We start from the raw sequence: 19,227 nt of genomic DNA, 5'->3' as shown, positions 1-19,227 counted from the left end.
ATATCTCAAGTTATTTATCAAAACTTATGTTACTAAAATATTAAGCCTTTTATTTTGAACAGAATGACATTTTATTTCTGAAAATCAGTTAACAAATAGCAAAGTTATGGGAGAAACCATTACGTGTCTGTTTTCATGTCCTCCACTTTATGTTCAATTTGATGAAATATCAATTGTTTTTACTTATTGTTAATTCTAATATTGTAAATTAGTATCAAATTTAAGTAATAATTTTCTCACAATAATATACCTAATAATTATGACACGAAATTGTAACGTCAATTTTCTCCTATAACTCGACTGTTTGTTAACTGATTTTAAAAAGTAAAATGTTATTTTCTTCAAAATAAAAGGCTTAATATACAAAGTGTGATAAAAAATATGGTGAATGAATTTTTATAGCGGCAACTGCCGACACTACATCCATATGCTGTAATTTGTCCAATAGCATGATCAACTGAGACAGGTAGGGACAAGTTGTAACACGTTCGAGCTTGCCAGTCAGCTGCCACAGCCGCTAGAGTGAGGTTGTGTTTATCGTGTCTGTCGCGTAACATGGATTTTGAACAACGCATTAACATTAAGTTTTGTTTTAAGTCGCAAAAGAGTGCCAAAGAAGCTCACAAAATGTTAGAATCGGTGTACGGCGATAATGCGGTAACTTTGAAGACCGTGTACAAGCGGTATGACCGATTTAAAAACGGAAATGAGTCTGTTGAACACGAGCAGCATGCGGGAAGTCCAGTAACCTAAAAAACAGTTGAAAATGTGTAAAAAGTGGAAACAATGATCGTTCAAACAGGCGAATGACTATTCGAGAGCTATCGAAAGACCTTAACATCTCGTACGGATCCGTTCAAAGCATTTTAACTAATGAATTGCAAATGATACGAGTGAGTGCAAAATTTGTTCCCAGACTTTGTGATGAACAGAAGGAAAATCGTGTGTCAATTTGCATGGAGTTGAAGGGTCGTCGTCTTCATGCACATCCGGACTTCATGGCCAAAATTGTAACTGGAGATGAAATTTGGGTCTATGGCTATGACCCTGAAACCAAAATGCAGAGTTCCCAATGGAAAACCAGTTCATCTTCTTTGATTTTGACTGACTAAAAAGGCACGTCAGTCAAAATGCAACAAGGTCATGCTCGTTGTTTTTTCGATAGTGAGGGCATAGTGCGATCAGAGTTCGTTCCAAGGTGAACAACTGTAAACTCTGAATTTTATAAGGGTGTACTGCAATGTTTACGAAATGACGTACGAAGAAAGCAACCCGAAAAATGGATCGATGGCTTCCTTCTTCACCACGACAAAGCGCCGTGTCACACCTCGCTTCTCATTCACAAGGTTTTGGCCGAAAAAAGTGTTCCTGTCTGTCTACATCCGCCACACTCACCGGATTTAGCACCATGCGACTTTTGGCTCTTCCTAAAAATTAAAACTGTGCTTAAAGGAAAATGTTTTGACACCACTGCTGAGATTGAGAGGGCCACGACCGAGCAGCTGAAAGCCTTTCCGAAAGGCGCCTTCCAGAAATGCCTCCAGTCATGGAGTCAACGTTGGGATAAGTGCATTGCTAGCCAAGGACAGTACTTTGAAGGAGATTAAATCGAATTCTATGTAACCTTATTTCTTTTTTTTAATAAAAAATTATTCACCGTATTTTTTTATCACACCTCGTATTAGCTAACATATATTTTGATAAAACTAATATTTATGGAAATATAATGGATTGAAAAATAAACATGGCCGCCATTTTTTAATTTGCAAACGTATTTAAGTCTGATTTTTTACTAATTTTAAAACTTTATTACCAAATATTAATGTGATTCGTTTATCCAAACTTGAGATATAAATTTTTATATAGAAATAACAAAATGGTGGACAGGGGGAGAGCGAAGGAGAAATTTCTATTTTTCTAAGGATATTTTTTGTTTAGTTTTACATGCTAATCTTCTCTGTATCATTCCAATTTTAGTACACGTTCTGCCGAAGCAAGTACTGTTTAATTTTACAAGTAGAATCCAAAAAAGTATAACCAGCCCACCGTTTTAGAAACAGCGGGTATAAAGGCTGTAACACTAACATATTCAATATGGAAGCCATGAAAACAAATAATATTAAATAATAAATACAGACGTTTAAGAAGTCACAAAACATAAAGCCAGAAACAAAGAAATTGATTTTTGAGATGTGATATTGCATGAGAATTTTAAAAACTAAGAGAACTGATAAAGTATAAAATGTTCAGAAATGAAAATTTAAGGCAAACTTGAGTAAAAAATATTAAAAAATTGATCGCCCTTTTTTTGTTTACGATTAGAAGAAATGGCAATTTTGTAGCACGTAAAAATGCCATGCCTGACCGGGATTCAAACCTGGGACCTCTGGATGAAAAGCCAAGATGCCATTACTTGCACCACAAAAGCCAACTACATACATTTAAATATCTAGCATTAGTGAATAAGATTGTAAAAAAAATCTACAAGATTGGCACAGAGTAGAATGAATGAAGTGTATCAACCCAGTCAAATAACAGTGAACAAAATAAAATATCAATCAATGTTTAGTACACAAACATTTGACCATTATTTATCAGTATGTAGTTATAAATAATTATTTGTATTAGTATAATGTCTTTATTACATGGCTAATACACTGATAAGAAATATCTCATAAAATTTCTCATCATAAATCATTGTCCCAAAAATTCAAACTGAAATAAGATTCTGTGAATAATCTAAGATATTTATTATCTGAATACAATATCCTGCACAAAAATACCTTCATTTTTAAATTAAATTTTCATAGATATTACAGTCTGATTAATTCCAGAAATAATTTTAAAAAAATAATTAATTATTAATTAACAGTTAACGCAAAATTTTTTTCAAAATGTATACTCGTAAAAATTTTTAAACATCTTTTTATGAATAATATAACTAAACTAAAGCTACTAGCCAGCTGTATTTTGCAGGTTTGGTTGTTGAATAAAAATATTTTCAGATTAAATCATTTTTTGTTTTATTATCCATTTTAATTTTTCATTTAGGAATTAACGTTTACATTTTCTGAAAAACAAATGCATACAAATGACTTAAAACACACAAATTTAACAATAAAGTGAACTCAATGAGATCGTGACTTGATTTTTTTTTATGTATTTAAGTTATAAAAGAAACAATAATGTTTATAGAATACATTTAAAACGGGGAAAAAATTTATTTTAAGTTACTTGATATGTTATAATGAAGAGGTATTGCGGCAAATAGATGAAGAAAGAAGCATTTGGAAAAATATAGTTAATAGAAGAGACAGACTTATAGGCCACATACTAAGGCATCCTGGAATAGTCGCTTTAATATTGGAAGGACAGGTAGAAGGGAAAAATTGTGTAGGCAGGCCACGTTTGGAATATGTAAAACAAATTGTTAGGGATGTAGGATGTAGAGGGTATACTGAAATGAAACGACTAGCACTAGATAGGGAATCTTGGAGAGCTGCATCAAACCAGTCAAATGACTGAAGACAAAAAAAAAATGATATGTTATATAAATGAATTATGGAAATCACTGTTCCATTACACGGCATTTAAATAAAAAATTGCATATTGCATGTGCATCTACAAGTTAGAAATTTCTCTTTTACAATAATGCACCCATGTCAGTAAAGGAATAATTAAAACATTTTTACAAGCTTCTCTTTGTAATACTAAATTTAATTGTATCGCGTTACTAGTATAACCAGATGTCAAGTGATGTTAATGGGAAAAAAGAGTGCAGTCAGTAAAAGAACAAAAGGGTAGACCCAAAGAGAGATGAACTGTAAGAAAAATTTTTAAGTACAGAATTTTAAGTTTGGTATAAACTATTTTATAATTTCAACTTTTAAAATAAAATTAAACATCTTATTTACTTTAAATTATGTCATTATATGCTCAAAATGTTTTCCAAAGATATTTTCACAACTAATTCTATCAAAACATTTTCGATTTATCACTCAAACAAACAATTAATTATCTTTTATTTAAGATTGTCCTACTTATGGAAACCTTTAAAAAATATTGTAATAGAAATTTTTTAAAAATTAACTAATAAATAAACAGTACTCAAATTTAAAATAACTTTTTTAAAGATTAAGATAAAACAAAAGCTTTAATAAATTCTTTTTAAATCAATCTCTGATGATATCATACAATACTTTACAAATATATATCATATGTAATATAAAATGAACCACAGTAATTATTTATAAATAACAAAATACCATAATACATAAAATGTAAACTATCCATATGCGCACACAAATATACATATATTATGCATTTAATTATAAAAATATATTATTAAAAAAAACAAAAATAATTCAAGCATATACTTCAATGATTATATAAAAAAATATTACAATAATAACAAACTAAATTATACTGTAAAAAACAAACATATACCAACTATGTATTAATTTAATAAATTGGTGAAGTAAAACTGCCCAGCAGGACAAAATCTAAATGTATGTAAGTAACAGAGTAAAATGTATACATCTTTGCTGAAATGCATCCATTTTTTTGTTTATTATATATATATATATATTCATAATCTACGATGAAAGAAACTGAAAATAAAAAATAAAATCATCAGTTAGTAAAAAATAAATGAATAAAATAAAATTATAAATTATATGTTTTATCTTATAGGGGGGAGAAAGCCAGTAATTTAGAAAGATTGAAAAATTATTAATTTTGTTTTTACGGTTAAACCTGTCCTTCAAAAATTTCCTTTTTAAAAAATGATGATTTTTTTTATAACAATAGGTAGTCTAAAATATGTTGAGCCTTTTGCAGATGAGATAGCATTAGTGTATTCTGGCAAAAATTGGGGAAGACTGGCATGTGAGCAATCATGACATTGTGAATGACCTAAAAATCCATCACCAAACATATAAACCATTTGGAAAAAGCTGTCTCCAAAAAGAAGCTTGATGTTTGAATGCCACGTAATTCAACTTGGAAAAATTTTCTCGATCAAAACTTCTATCTGCGAATCTCTACTGAAACGTAAAGAAATCAACCCGTTCCTGAAGCAGTTGATCACATGCGATGAAAAGTGAATAACAAATGACAACAATGTACAAAAAAGATCAAGTCAAAGCAGGGAAAAGCTCTACATCCTGTGGCAAAGCCCACACTGATGTCCAGGAAGATTATGCTGGGCGTTTGGTGCGATTGGAAGGGCATCATGTAACACGTGCTAATGCCGCCAGGCAGAACAGTAGGCTTAACCCACCGGGTTGGTCTAGTGGTGAACGCGTCTTCCCAAATCAGCTGATTTTGAAGCCGAGAGTTCCAGCGTTCAAGTCCTAGTAAAGCCAGTTATTTTTACATGGATTTGAATGCTAGATCGTGGATACCAGTGTTCTTTGGCGGTTGGGTTTCAATTAACCACACATCTCCGGAACGGTCGAACTGAGAATGTACAAGACTACACTTCATTTACACTCATACATATTATCCTCATTCATCCTCTGAACTATTATCTAAACGGTAGTTACTGGAGGCTAAACAGGAAAAAGAAAGAAAGAACAGTAGGCTTAAGTCCTGTACTGTCACAATTAGCACAACTGTACCTAACAATTTAAAACTGTCTGAACTGGTCAACAGAAAGGGTGTCATATACCATGCTAATATGCCAAATTGCATACATCTCTAATGATTAATCAGAAATTGAGAGAACTTGACTGGGAGGCTTATTTGACTGGTCAAATAATTTGTTTCGGTTTATGCAGAATTCCCTGAATGGTGTAAAATTGGTTTCAAAAGACTGTGAAACCATCCGTCAAATTTTTTTGACCAAAAGCCAGACATTCTATAACAATTGGATTACGGTCATGTGGAAAAATGGCAGGTCATTGAAAAAAACTGGTGCATATGTGGTCTCATAATGTTATTTTCTAATAACAATAAATATATTCTCAATTTTCACCTCCGGGGGCTCAATACTTTTTATACAACCTGAGAGTAATCTATAATGAATTTTTTTTTAAACTTGTAGCAAAAGAAGAGAACTAGAATCTTACAAAAAATTTATTAGCCATATACTCAGATAAATGTGATGTTTATGATTTGTTACTCATTTACACAAAAACTACTCAACCAATTGAGCTAAAATTTTGCACAAACAAAGTTTTTATACCTGGAAAGAACGTGGGATTATTGAGATTATAAAATATTTCACCATTTCAAAATGGTGGCTGTTTTAATGGATTGCGGTAATAACCAGATTATGTTCTTTCCTGATAGTCAACTTTTCTATAGCCAAACTGTTCGTCAAATTTAATTCAGAGACAACTTACAGTATTTAAAATTAAATTTTCTGCAAATAAGTAGCTTTAAAGTTGTGATGGTGTATAGCACTATGGTGTCTCAAACAAGAAAGCCCCTGCTAACATTATTGTACGTGCAACGCGGCTGGCTGCACCTGCCTCCAGTTACTTGATTAAAAAAGAAAGAAAGAAAGAGAGAAACAAAGCATGGTAATCTCCTCATGCTACTGTTTTACATGTCCAAAGGTTGAATAACCACCAATACTACTATTTTTAAGATGGAGGCTAACTATTCTGAAATTCACGTACATCAGATCACTCAGAAGTTTTAGTCCTGTGCTAACCAAACTGTTGCTCTGAAGAAATTACAATACACTGATAGTTTTTATAAACTGAAGAGGCTTTAATTGTTATCAATCAGTAATATTCTCATAAGCAAGAGAATAATGAACACAGTGGAAGATTATCGTAATTCATTAAAACGGCCACTGAACTTTATTTATACAGTACTATACAAGTAAAGAGCACTGTTAAACAATTACGCTAGAAATAAATTGGAAAACAGGACACTATAGTCAAAAACAAATTAGAAGAAATTTTACTAAATTTTTATATTTTTTACAGAAATATGCACACTGATATATCACCAATTATTCTTTTAACCCTATGCAAAATAAGATTGCATAAGCTTTTAATGCAATAGTTTACAGAGCAAATCAAGTACGACTAGATCTGAAAGCTTACCATAAAGAAAGAATAGAGTTCAATGAATTTAACAGAAGACCATTAATAAAATAAGGAAAAAAATCAACAAAAATTTAACAAATGCATCAAAACAATTTTATTTTAGAAAATAATACAGAAAGCATGGGGAAAAATTGTAAATTATCTACCAGTTAAGAAGGAAGAAGAGTCAACATCATTGTAGTTACATCTAGGAGGAATTGATCTCTACAAACGCCAAAGAAAAAACTAATCCCACCAAACAACAAGGTTGATAAATTGAGTTGTAAATATAATTCTAACATACACAGATAAACTTAAATAAAGGAGCATTTGGCTTGTAATAAATATAGATCTGATCATGTAGATCCCAGCATTACTCAGAAAGTTAATTTCATTAAAAATCCTTCTGTGAACATTTTCAATCATACAAACAAAATGATTATCACCCCCACCCCTCCTTAAATTATGTTCACAGGCAGAGATCTCTTTTTTAAAACTCATATTGTCACGTTAGGAAATCTGAATTGTAGATTTAAATGGTTTTAAGTTCAACCATCCTCAAGTTTTTCTAACTGCATGTTAAAATGTCTGCGGTTCATACAACTTTATCCATACTGTTTAGTCACACGAGAGTAAATCTTAGTCAGTTTTTCAACTTTTTGAAAACAAAAAACAGATCACTGCACGCTGTTCAACTAATTCACAAAATTAAAAACAGACTTGCAATCATAAAATTAAATTTTGAGATTATGAACAAAGTCAATACAGGGTTACCCACTTGCTAATCCTGAAATTATTATAACCCCTCTTTAACAACTGTTTTGCCTTAACAGCTTGTGTCTTTTAGACCCTCATAACTACAGTGCAGTGAAAATGTAGTATGAAACAATTTGGACCACTTTATTTTCATTTTTGTCATCTAAAAGGTTAGAAAAATTGTGAATTAATACTAAACTTAGATTCTGTTGTTTATGAATACAAAAAATGACCAATTTTATGTTTATAACATTGTTTCTCTGCTGATAATATTACTTCTTTTCATACCTAAGAAAAACTTTACAGCAAAGTTTTATTGTGATGACAAAAAAATGAAAAAATTTTAACCGACTAAGTAATTTAATTTTTTGTTAAAAAATAAAATATTTCATGAGAAACTATCAGAGAAAATTCCCTCTAGGAGGAATTATATGAAAACTCCTTTAGAGAATAAAAAGAATCGTTGATATCAGTCCATTTGGTGAAGAGTATGTTTATTAAAAAAAGTTCTTAAATTGGTCAAATTGAAAGCCTACTCGTTTCATTGAAGTCTGTTAAAGACAACTCAATTCACAGAGAAAACACAATCAAACTGCATATCTATTTGTCCAAATAAATACATGCATGATGACAAACACGTTGAAGAAAAACCAACTCTTAACATCACAAATCCTTTTCAAAGAAGACATAAAATTTATAAATCTATTTTTTTCATCTTAATATTACTTAGAAAATACTGCCGGATGAATAAACATTTCTTCCTTGGTTAATCTAAATTAAACTTTTAACATTCAATTAAAAAAAAAAAATAAGAAAACAATAAATAAAATTAATATACTGTTATATTTACCTATAAAAACGACGCCACTCGTATCAGAAACTGTTACAAACTTTGTAATGTCATTCAGCTAGAGCTTGAGACCTAACTAATTTCTGTGGTTGATTATAAGCTAGCTGTGAAAAATCTCTGACTACATCGTTGAAAGTATCATCCCCACCAGGACCATTTTCAGATTCTTTCATTTCATCATTCAATCTGGCAAGTCTAAGTCTAAAGAAAAAAACAACAAAACATTTTATTAAAAAAAAATGGTGGTCTTTGTTGTATTTAAAGAAAAAAAAAAAATATATATATATATATATACACACGAGGTGCTACCCAAAAGTTCTGGGAATTTTACCATAAAAATAAAATAGCTTACCATAACTTATAATTTCCACTGTCTCCTTCAAAGTAATCCCCTTGGGCATTGATACAGTGATCCCAGCGTTTTTCCCACAATTCCATGCATCCCTGGAAGTCTGCAGATGTAAGTGTTCGAAACACGTTCTGCATTTCTTCCTGAATTTCCTTAATTGTGTTAAAACGACGGCCTTTCAATTAAAATTTTATTTTCGGAAAGAGAAAAAAGTTGCACGGGGTAAGGTCAGGCGAATAGGGTGGGTTGGGAATCACTACAGTCTTTTTGGAAGCCAAGAAATTCCGAACGGCTAGCGATGTGTGCGCAGGCGCGTTGTCATGGTGCAGAACCCAGCTGTTGTTACCCCACAGATCTGAATGTTTGCGCCTAATGCTTTCACAATGCTAATGCCTAATGCTTTAACCGCTTCAAAACTTCACAATAGAACATCCCATTGACAGTTTGACCAAGAGGAACAAATTCTTTATGGATAATGCCTTTGATGTCGAAAAAAACAATCATCATGGACTTCATGTTGCTGCATGAAGCATAAACTTGGCGACTTCCACTGCGATGACTGCTGCTTAGTTTCAGGGTCATACCTGTACACCCATGTCTCATCACCGGTTATGATGTTGGCGATGAAGTTAGGGTCATCTTGTTTTATTTTGTTTCTGGTCGCTGTTCAACAGTGTCAGTACAAATTTTGCAGCAATGCATCTCATGTTCAAATTGTCCGACAAGATGCGTTGTCGGACCCGTATGACATTTTTACGATTGCACAAACATCATGGATTGTTTATCTACCATCTGCAACAATAGGCTCCCGCACTTTCGCGATGTTTTCCGGTGTTGCGCTTGTTGATGGTCTTCCCGAATGCTCATCGTCATCGACTGTCGTTCGTCTATCTTTGAATAGTTTCTACCACAAAAAACTTTTACTTTTACTCATATAGCATTGTCACCAAATGCTTCCACAAGCATGTGATGAGTTTCTGCACCGGTTTTTTTAAGCACGAAACAAAATTTGATGCAGGTTCTTTGCTCTTTAAAATCTGCCATTTAGAACTTTGCCGAAGGAGTAAAACACAACGTTACACAACCACACGAAAGTCAACAATGGAGCGTCTCACTGTCACAACTGTTGGAACACTGATTTTCAAAGAGTGCTGTTAACCACATCTAGCGACAGCAGGTCGTACCAGCAATGGTTAACACGCGAAATTCAAATTCCCTGAACTTTTGGGTAGCACCTCGTATGTATATATATTTATGATTAAAACAACAGAACTATTACAATATTTGAGTAATAACATCTCTTTACGATATCTTTTTTTTTTATAAATAAATTTAAACAAATAAAATAAATCTTTAGATTGGCTATCACGTATTCATAAACTTCTCTTCCTTTTTCTGTACTATTTCTTTTTATAGGTTGTTTTTTCCTAGTTTTAATACAAAATTCCATTCTAAATGTCAGTAAATTAGCTATTGTTATCTTAGAAAATATAATCTGTGTTTTTTAAAATACTTTTTAAAAAAATTTTAATGTAGTTAATATAAAGAAATCACTTATTGAAAAATATCTCTTCATTCCCCCCCAAAAAAAAAAATGTTATGAGATATAAGAAAAAAATATACTTTTTAGTAAGTATAAAGAAACACATTCTAACTATGAATAAGTATTTAGTAATAATTGAACAGAATAAATACACTATTACATTTAGTTCTATGAATACAGGTAGCTGTAAACAAAAAAGTATAAACTCCAGACAAAACAAAAATATCTTGCTAATTTTTCAAAAATTGGTTAAATTAACTATTAAGTTACATGCACTCAATGAGTTGATTTAATCTAGAAATATGTTCTAACAAAATAGTTCTGTGTATTACTTTACAGAATTTTGAATTCAAATCAGTTATATTACAGTACTGTATTTCAAAGAAGAAAGTACTTAAAAGTCTACAATTACCAAAGTTTAGTTACAAAAAAAATTTTTTTTTAAATGAAATCCAGCTACAGAAATGTAAATACTATACCCATATATATACAAAACTAATTTTATTTTAACTATAATATTTTAATTGTGTTACAATATGAACTCAACTGGCAATTTTTTTCTTTTGTTTATAACTTATCTTCAAAATACATGGATAATTCATTAAAAGGATATAACAATTGTCTCCAGATGGTCACTTGATAGTGGGGTTGTACTGTATAATAAAATAAAAAACCAAACTGGTTCAACTTTAGTTCATTAACCACTTTAGGGAAAAAAATGAGAAACCAAAACTGGAAAACAATACATTTCTTTGAAAAAAAATTTATAATTCTAAGCTTAATTTTAGCAAAAACATACACTTCTGCCAAGTTTGTCATATTTACTATGATTACATAAACTCTAAAATCTAAAGTACATCATTTCTTAGGCTCCCTCAACAACACACAAGTTTTTAAGATACAAAAATTGAGAGTCAAATCATTGTTTACCACCCACAATTAACAACCATGTAGACAGATGTTTAGAAAAATGTTAACTTATCCTTTCGTTTACATTTATGAACATGCAACGTTTGCTAAAAAAAAAAAAAAAAATAGTCACTTACTATTAAAAAAAAACAAAAAACAACATAACAATATCCATCATTACCAAACTAGACAAAAAAACTGTCTTCATGTAAGTAATCACAAACTTCAACTTAAAGAAAGACCATAATAACTACCACTTCAATTCTCACTTTTAATAATTAAACAGAGCATTTAAATAATTTTTCTACAAATTTATTTTAATACAATCAAAAAACCTTTTTTTACAAAAACTATGTCGATGAATTTTTAAAAACCCTAAATTTTCTCCATCTCACTCAACATGTATATACTGCTCAAATGAATTTTTGTTAATGCCTTCTGAATTGTATGTACTGCATCCCATTATTTCTTTCAAGTAATTGTTTGTTACCGCATCGCCACTTTTTTTCACAAGCTTAGGTCATTTGTTTAGATTATATTAACTCCGTGTACTGACGAATCATTTGTATATCGACATAACCTAAGCTCGCTTCACTCGCTAACCTTGTCTAATTAACGTTAAATATGCATATTATATGATATTATTATAAGGATTACCTACGCTCACTAAGCTCATCTAATTATCATTAAATATGGACATTATACATTAGTTAATTTTAATTAGAAAAGGTTATGTTTGGTTAGGTTATGCTGATAAATGTACAATTCATCAGTACATGAAGTCAACATAATCTAAACTGTTTTGTAATATTTATTTTTCAATTACAAAATGTACGTTTTCCACCTTAAATAAAGATTAATATTAATTTTCTCATGAAAACTAAAGAAGTTGCATAAAAAAAAGTGACGGTGCGATAACAAACAAGTACCTTTTATTTGTTTATATTTTAAATAGTTAATATAGACTTTTTAATCGCATCTATTTTTTTTTTTATTTTATAATTAATTGTGCATTTTGTCAAGCTGCTCTGATCAAGTTAATACCACAGTTTTTCTTGATTCATCCACGCAAATTTTGGATTAGTTCCATTTTTATAGATGGAGAAACATACCTTCCCATTCCTGATAACAATGCTGTTACTGTACGTATTTCAACTGTTCAATGCAGACAGACTGATGGAAGTTGCCAATAAAGCTGAGATTAATTTTTAAAAAACCAACTTTTAATAGTTTTCTTGATTTAGAAATAATTTCAAAGAATAAAAAAATATAACATATAATATTAGACTATTGATGATAGAAAACAGGTTGTGTTTTCCGAATCGGTTTTTTTAATCACGATTTTGTTAACGTTATAAAAACCAATCATCATTCCTATTACATTACAATTCTTTTATCACAAACGTATAAAAATTATTAAAATAAATACTTACAAAGTAACTATATCAGCATTAGCTTCACGTATTGCTATAGCAAGAGGTTCAGTTCCAGTATTATCTGCAATATGTTGATCAGCTCTATGCTTTAACAATAAACATACTTGAGCTGTATGACCTGAAAAGTTTAAAACCTTTAAAAGAACAGTACTTTAATACATAAATCAATAACAAAGAAACAAACTGTAATCAATACAAAACCATTTTAGAGGAAAGAGCTAAACCCATCTGAAAATTGCACTAAAAAATACAATCAGATAATTAAATTGGCTCTATTAAACTGCTTAACGTTTAATTATGTTTAATTATCTATAAGCCCTGTGAACTGACCTAAGGAATTACTTTAGTCCAGATGAATGGGAACAATAAAAGCATAGCACTCACACTGTCTCCATCCATATAATTTAAGAACATTTACATTCATAACAAGAGAATTATCTTGACCTTTTTCATTTCTACTCCTAATATTTAACTCGCCTTTGCTGGGAGCTGGATAAACTTGAGCACATCAATTTTAAGATTTTTAAAATTCTACGGAAAAAAAGAGAAATCTAGATAAGAATTTCAGTTAAATCATTGGGAATGAAAAAGGAAAACTATAAACAAACCCACTATGTACCAGAAAAATTCACAAGTAAATAAAACAGACAGCATTTTCTAATATAATAATGAAAAGTGCAAATCTACTTTTAGTAGAAACTGTTATTATGTATCAAGGTATAATACTGTCAACAACAGCTCAAGTCGTTTAGTTTTTAATTTTTTTTCTAATTTATCTCTTACTCAATTTAAAAAATTAGTTTATTTTACACTTATTATCTTATACATTTTTATTTTACGTTTTTTTTTTTTTTTTTTAATTCCACTATGACTTACAAACTTTATTTTCTCTTTTACAATATTCTTTTCCATTTCACTACACCATTTTTTTCTTTCTCTGACCACTTTATCATAGTTTATTTTTTGTTTGTCTTGGAAACCTTCCAATTTTGGATTTTCTTCTTAAAATTTTCTCTGTACAGAGATCTATTTCACTCTCAAATATTTTCTTCCCTTCTGAGAACCGAGTTAATTCGGTTTTTATATTTTTACATAATTCAAATACTTCCTTTGTTAAGTATTCTTATACCTTCTCAAAAGATGTCTGTAAACCCATATCGAATTTGAAAGTTTTTATAAGTGTTTTGGTATATTTTGGAATTATTTTTTACTTTCCAGATTTTATTCTCTTAGTTTTTTGTTATCAATTTTATCTTTAAATTTATTAATTCTATTTCTTATATCATTTTTTTATTTTATCTTTTTCCTCATTAGTACAATTAATTTTACTAATATTATATTCTGAATCTATTATCGCATTATTAATAATTTTATCTATAGTATTATCTGGTAAGTTAAAGTTTAAATGAATTTGCAATTATTAATTTTTCTTCGTCTTGGAAAACAACCTTTGTTAAATTTACTAAATTATCATTTATTTTAAAATTATCTGACTTATCTTGTATATTATCAACAACTGTATAAGTTTCATCACCGCATTTATTCTGTTATATATTTTTTGATTTATATTATAATTGTTATCATTCTTATATATTCCACCATTACTACTGTTTTTAATTTTTATTAAATTATTTATTTTTTATAATTTGTTTTTATTTTTTTGTATATATTATATGACTGAACAAAATTGTTTTATAAATTTTAACATATCATGTTATCTAGCACATTAAAAAAAAAAAAAACATTACTGTGGGCTTATGCCCAAAAGCACTTTAATGTGAAACAAAGTAAGGTAAGAATGTTCTTTAATTCTGTACTTTGTGGAGTGACTGAATAAGTTTTATATTATATAATCAGTTATATATATATATATATGATAAGAATTACTTAATTACCTAATTCTGTTGCTATATGTAATGCAGTTTTCCCATCAACGTCTTGTGCATTAATTTTTCCTCCATTCAATAATAAATATTCACATGCCATTACAGAACCCTAAAATAGTAAAAAAAAAGATATCAATAATAATAATTATTAATATAAAGTATACAGTAATTAAAACAGAAAATTTAAACAATAAAAAAAAAGTTAGAACTAAATGCTTCCTTGGAAAATACACAAATGGACAGAAGGTAAAATGTACAGATAAAAACCATTTAATGAAGAATACAAAAAGCAAAAGAAAAGTTCACGAAAACCAAACACAGATAAACCATTTCTAATACAGGATAGCTTAGCAAAGCTTTGCATATTCTAAAAATTACCTACATTGAATGGTGACTACACACATTATTTGTTTTTTACATTTATTTTATTTAAAAAAAAAACTTATATACAAAGAGCAATAGTAAGGATCTGCAATAGGACTTAATTTTTTATAATTTTTCAAAATAATTTCTACCACACATACGCTTCTACATCCTTGGAAACCAGTTTTCGAATGAACCCTGCCATAGGAGGTTGTGCACACTCATCATCCCAAACTCTTAAGATGTCATCACTGAATATATAAAATACCTACCTTTCAGACTGTTCTTCACCTGGGGAATCAGCGTGAAATCACATAGAGCATAGTCAGTACTGTAGGGAGAGCTCTAACAATTTTATTCCAGTACTGGCCAAATACTCAAAGTAACTTTGGAATGGTATGCTGGAGCATTATCATGATGAAGAAACCATGTATCCATCCTTTAGTTTGGACGCACCTACTTGAAAGCTTTGACAACTTTAGGCATTCCTCAGTATACCAGTTCCATGTAACTGGCTTCTGAGTCTCTAAAGAACTTGCTCTAAAACTTCTCTCATACTAAAAAATATGGCCATCGTTCTCTTGTTCAACGACCTGGATTTTTTAATAGCAACGAGGGTCTCATCATCTTTAGCACCTTGTTAAAACCCACAAAGTGTGGGTTTTAACACCCACACTTTGTTCTGAGCCTTGGTCGGGACGTCATAATAGTACAACCAAACTTTATTACTAGTTACAATCCTGTTCACATATGGAGATTTCCCATTTTCAAACTTTTTCAATATTTCACAGCGCCATGAAACACGATGTGCCATCTGATCGTCAATCAAGTTATGCACCATCAAAAAGGTACAAAGTTTTCTAACTTGAAGACGATCTTGTAGAACAGCACGAACTGCTGGTGCATTAATGCCCATGGAGACCTCTATTTGGTGGTAGATCACACGCCTGACTGTCTCAAGAATTTATTGTATGCAGCAATATTTTTCCTAGTCAGAGATGTAGACGGTCGACTGACTTTAAAGTATTCTTAAGGCCAAAATTTTCTCTTTCAAACAGTCAGTACCACCTAAATATTGTTGTATAATGAGGAAAATCCTCTCCAAGCACAAGAATGATGTCCTCTAAATACTTATTTGCTTGGTATTCAGATTTCAAACCACAACACATCACTTCCTCTATTCACTAACACAGCAAAAATGAAAATGGCACTGAGACAGTGTCCAGAGTGACCCCGGTACAGGTTAAGACCTACCTAAACACGTAGTAACTTGTAACCACCTGTGATGAACCATTCCGTCATACTGCAAAACATTTCTGGAACCCTTTGCACTTTTAAAAAATTAAAAGCTGAATTAGAATTACAAATTAAACTTACACTAAGAATAGCTTGATGAAGATGAGTACGTTGTTTATCTTCTGGATTTGACCATAATTTTTCAGCACCTAATGCAATTGCTTGGCACATTACTGGTAAATTATGAGCTGCAGATGCTTTATATAATAATAAATCTGGTCCCAATTTAGATATATCTTCTTCTCCTACGGCTAGATTAAACAAAAAAATAAAAATTAACTTTACTTAATTAATTCTATTTTAACTCTATTTTCTTAAATTTTTACAAAGAAAGTAGGAAAAGATATAAAACATAATTCATATTTAAAAAGAATTGTAGATGAAAAATGGTCAAGGACAAGAAACCACAAAAATTCCTAACGAAAGACTATCTATAAATTTACTGTTTCCTTCCCGTGACATCCCCTGTTTGTTATCCACCATACCTTCTACCTTGGCTGATACTATGTGAATTGCACATCCACCATTCTTACTCTGTAATATCATGCTGCTTACATGTTCTATTACCTAGTAAAGCAACCACTTTCTTATCAAGCTTTAGTAAAATGGTTGCTCTTCCCTTGGGATAGTCTGGGAAAACCATAACATCATAAGTCACTACTGGCTATGGTATTTATCATCTGCAAATCCTCAAAACTGTTAAAAGATAAAGATTAAATCCAAATCCATCAATAATAATTTAAAACAAGGAAAAAACAAGCTTTAAATGCTGACTGCAGTAAAATTAATACATAATGATTTTATTATATGTCTTCCCTGTTCTAAAATATTATTCAATATTATGGAACAATTAACCACTAAAACAATAAAGCAGACAGTTTACTTAATAAATACTTATTGTAAAATGTTTTTTCCCCAACATGTTTAGATTAACATTAATTAGGAATTATTAAAAATAAACACATAAAAATTTAACAAATTAAAAAATCCTAGTCCAACCTGATAAACAGTGAGAGATAAATATAAAATTGACTATACTGGTTATTCTAACAGTGTAGCCAACTTAAACTATTATATTAATTAATTTGGTGGTTCATAAAAATATATTTTATATTCATAAATATACATAATTTTTATAGGTAATTTTTTAATACACAAAAAAATAATTATTATTAAAATTTTTAAATAATATAATTAAAATTATTGATTAAATTCTTTTTAAAATTATTTTCTATACTAATGGTATATTTGTTTTTAACTGAGGTGTTCTGCTACATTTTCACAAGTAAATAAAGGAAAAATGATTATTTTAATTCTGTACAAGTATCTGATCATAGGACTGGAAGCAAAAAACAGCTTACTGGTTAGTTTTAATTTCTACTCTCCTTCAAAGCATTCCCCCCTATTTACGACACACTTAGAGATTTTCTCAAAACAAAACATTTCTAGAAGTTTTCTGTTGGCATGAATAGCTGTATTGTCATATTTACATCCTCTTGGCTATCAAATTTAATTCCTTAAAGCAGATAGCTTGTAAAATGGCCAGAAATCTGAAATCTACAGAGTAAGGGGTCTGATCCACTTGAGGAATTCCAAATTAGCCAAGAAATCCTGAATAAGACATAAAAATGAGTAACAGCACCATTATAATGCAAGAGTTAGCTCTACAACTCTTGCATTTCCAGTAATTTATGCTGAATTGAATTGCAAAGGCAATGGAGAACCTCATTATAACATTATTTATTATGGAAGTCTTAGAATCAAACAGAGCACTTTCTTAATTCTTTAACTTCTACAAGATGGACCAAGAAAATTAAAAATTTTGAAATAACTGTCCCTAACGTTAAAAAATATTTTTGCAACTTTTATTATTGAAAATTAAAACTACACTACATGCTATTAAGGGTTCACATACCAATTTTCATTTTTTTAAAACAATTTCAAGTAGTTGGTGTCTGATGTGTTGTAAGCATTCCTCAAATAAATGCAAAGATTTTGCATAGCACTTTGCAAAATCTGTGGAAATTTTCTCTTGTATTCTGTTTTTAACTGCTTCAGAATTTGCACTTTGTATGGCTGGAATTTTAACTCCTAATAGACTATACATTGAACGGTTATTCACCATAGGCACAATGCTAATACATGTTTACAAACAGAACATCGACAGCTTCTTGTGAATAAAGTCCAAACAGCTTCAATATTCTCTGGGATTCGGCGAGTTCAAGGTGCTCCAAACATTTCTTCTTTAAAGCTGAACCTGTTTTCTCAAATTCTCATCTAATGTTTTGACCCCAAGTAAAAAGGGAAATCATGTAATCCTCATTTGTAGTGATGTCGAAATTCCCTTCAAGCAGCAACCAAATGTCATCATTTTTGTAATACGCCTTCACAACAAATGCATGTTATTAATCAATCCATTGATCCATTATTACTAAGTGGCAAGGTTGTCCCTGGCTCAACAACATAACCTGTTACGCCTCAATAGCTTAACCTTTATATGACTGCCACTACAGATTTTAAAATTTCCGTATTCCTGGTCCACTTTGTAGCACCTGCCAAAACACTATTGTTGAAAGACTGCTGAACTGCTTTCCTGTAGATTATCACTGTTTACGCCATTGCGTAAAGCAGTTTTTAAGTTATTTCAACCGGTTTGGTATTTGACTTATTTTCATCTAATATTTAACAGTATTTCGATCTAATGAATATTTTAATTATAAACAAGAAATTTTTTCATACACTGAAATTAATGCATTCCATTCAACATACATATGAATATATGCTCAGTTGCTTTTT

The 19,227-nt window shown here is 30.3% G+C and overlaps 1 protein-coding gene across 2 annotated transcripts in view; it reads right to left on the bottom strand.

Moving 5' to 3' along the window:
• Positions 1-4,028: 4,028 nt before the first annotated feature.
• Positions 4,029-19,227, bottom strand: part of CenB1A (Centaurin beta 1A) — an 88,056-nt gene continuing 72,857 nt past the window's right edge. Inside the window, exons 13-17 of one of the 2 annotated variants that reach the window (XM_075381211.1) lie at positions 16,513-16,682; positions 14,782-14,881; positions 12,884-13,004; positions 8,650-8,850; positions 4,029-4,610 (exon numbers count right to left, since the gene is read on the bottom strand). In XM_075381211.1, coding sequence (XP_075237326.1) covers positions 8,700-8,850; positions 12,884-13,004; positions 14,782-14,881; positions 16,513-16,682 — 542 coding nt within the window. In that variant the 3' untranslated portion in view covers positions 4,029-4,610; positions 8,650-8,699. The remainder of the gene's footprint in view (positions 4,611-8,649; positions 8,851-12,883; positions 13,005-14,781; positions 14,882-16,512; positions 16,683-19,227) is intronic. The other variant, XM_075381210.1, reaches the window with a different exon arrangement.

This window comes from Lycorma delicatula, chromosome 13, assembly GCF_047948215.1.
Source record: "Lycorma delicatula isolate Av1 chromosome 13, ASM4794821v1, whole genome shotgun sequence".
Taxonomy (NCBI): domain Eukaryota; kingdom Metazoa; phylum Arthropoda; class Insecta; order Hemiptera; family Fulgoridae; genus Lycorma; species Lycorma delicatula.
Note: the sequence above shows the minus strand (reverse complement) of the source record. Positions and strands in the feature narration are given on the sequence as shown.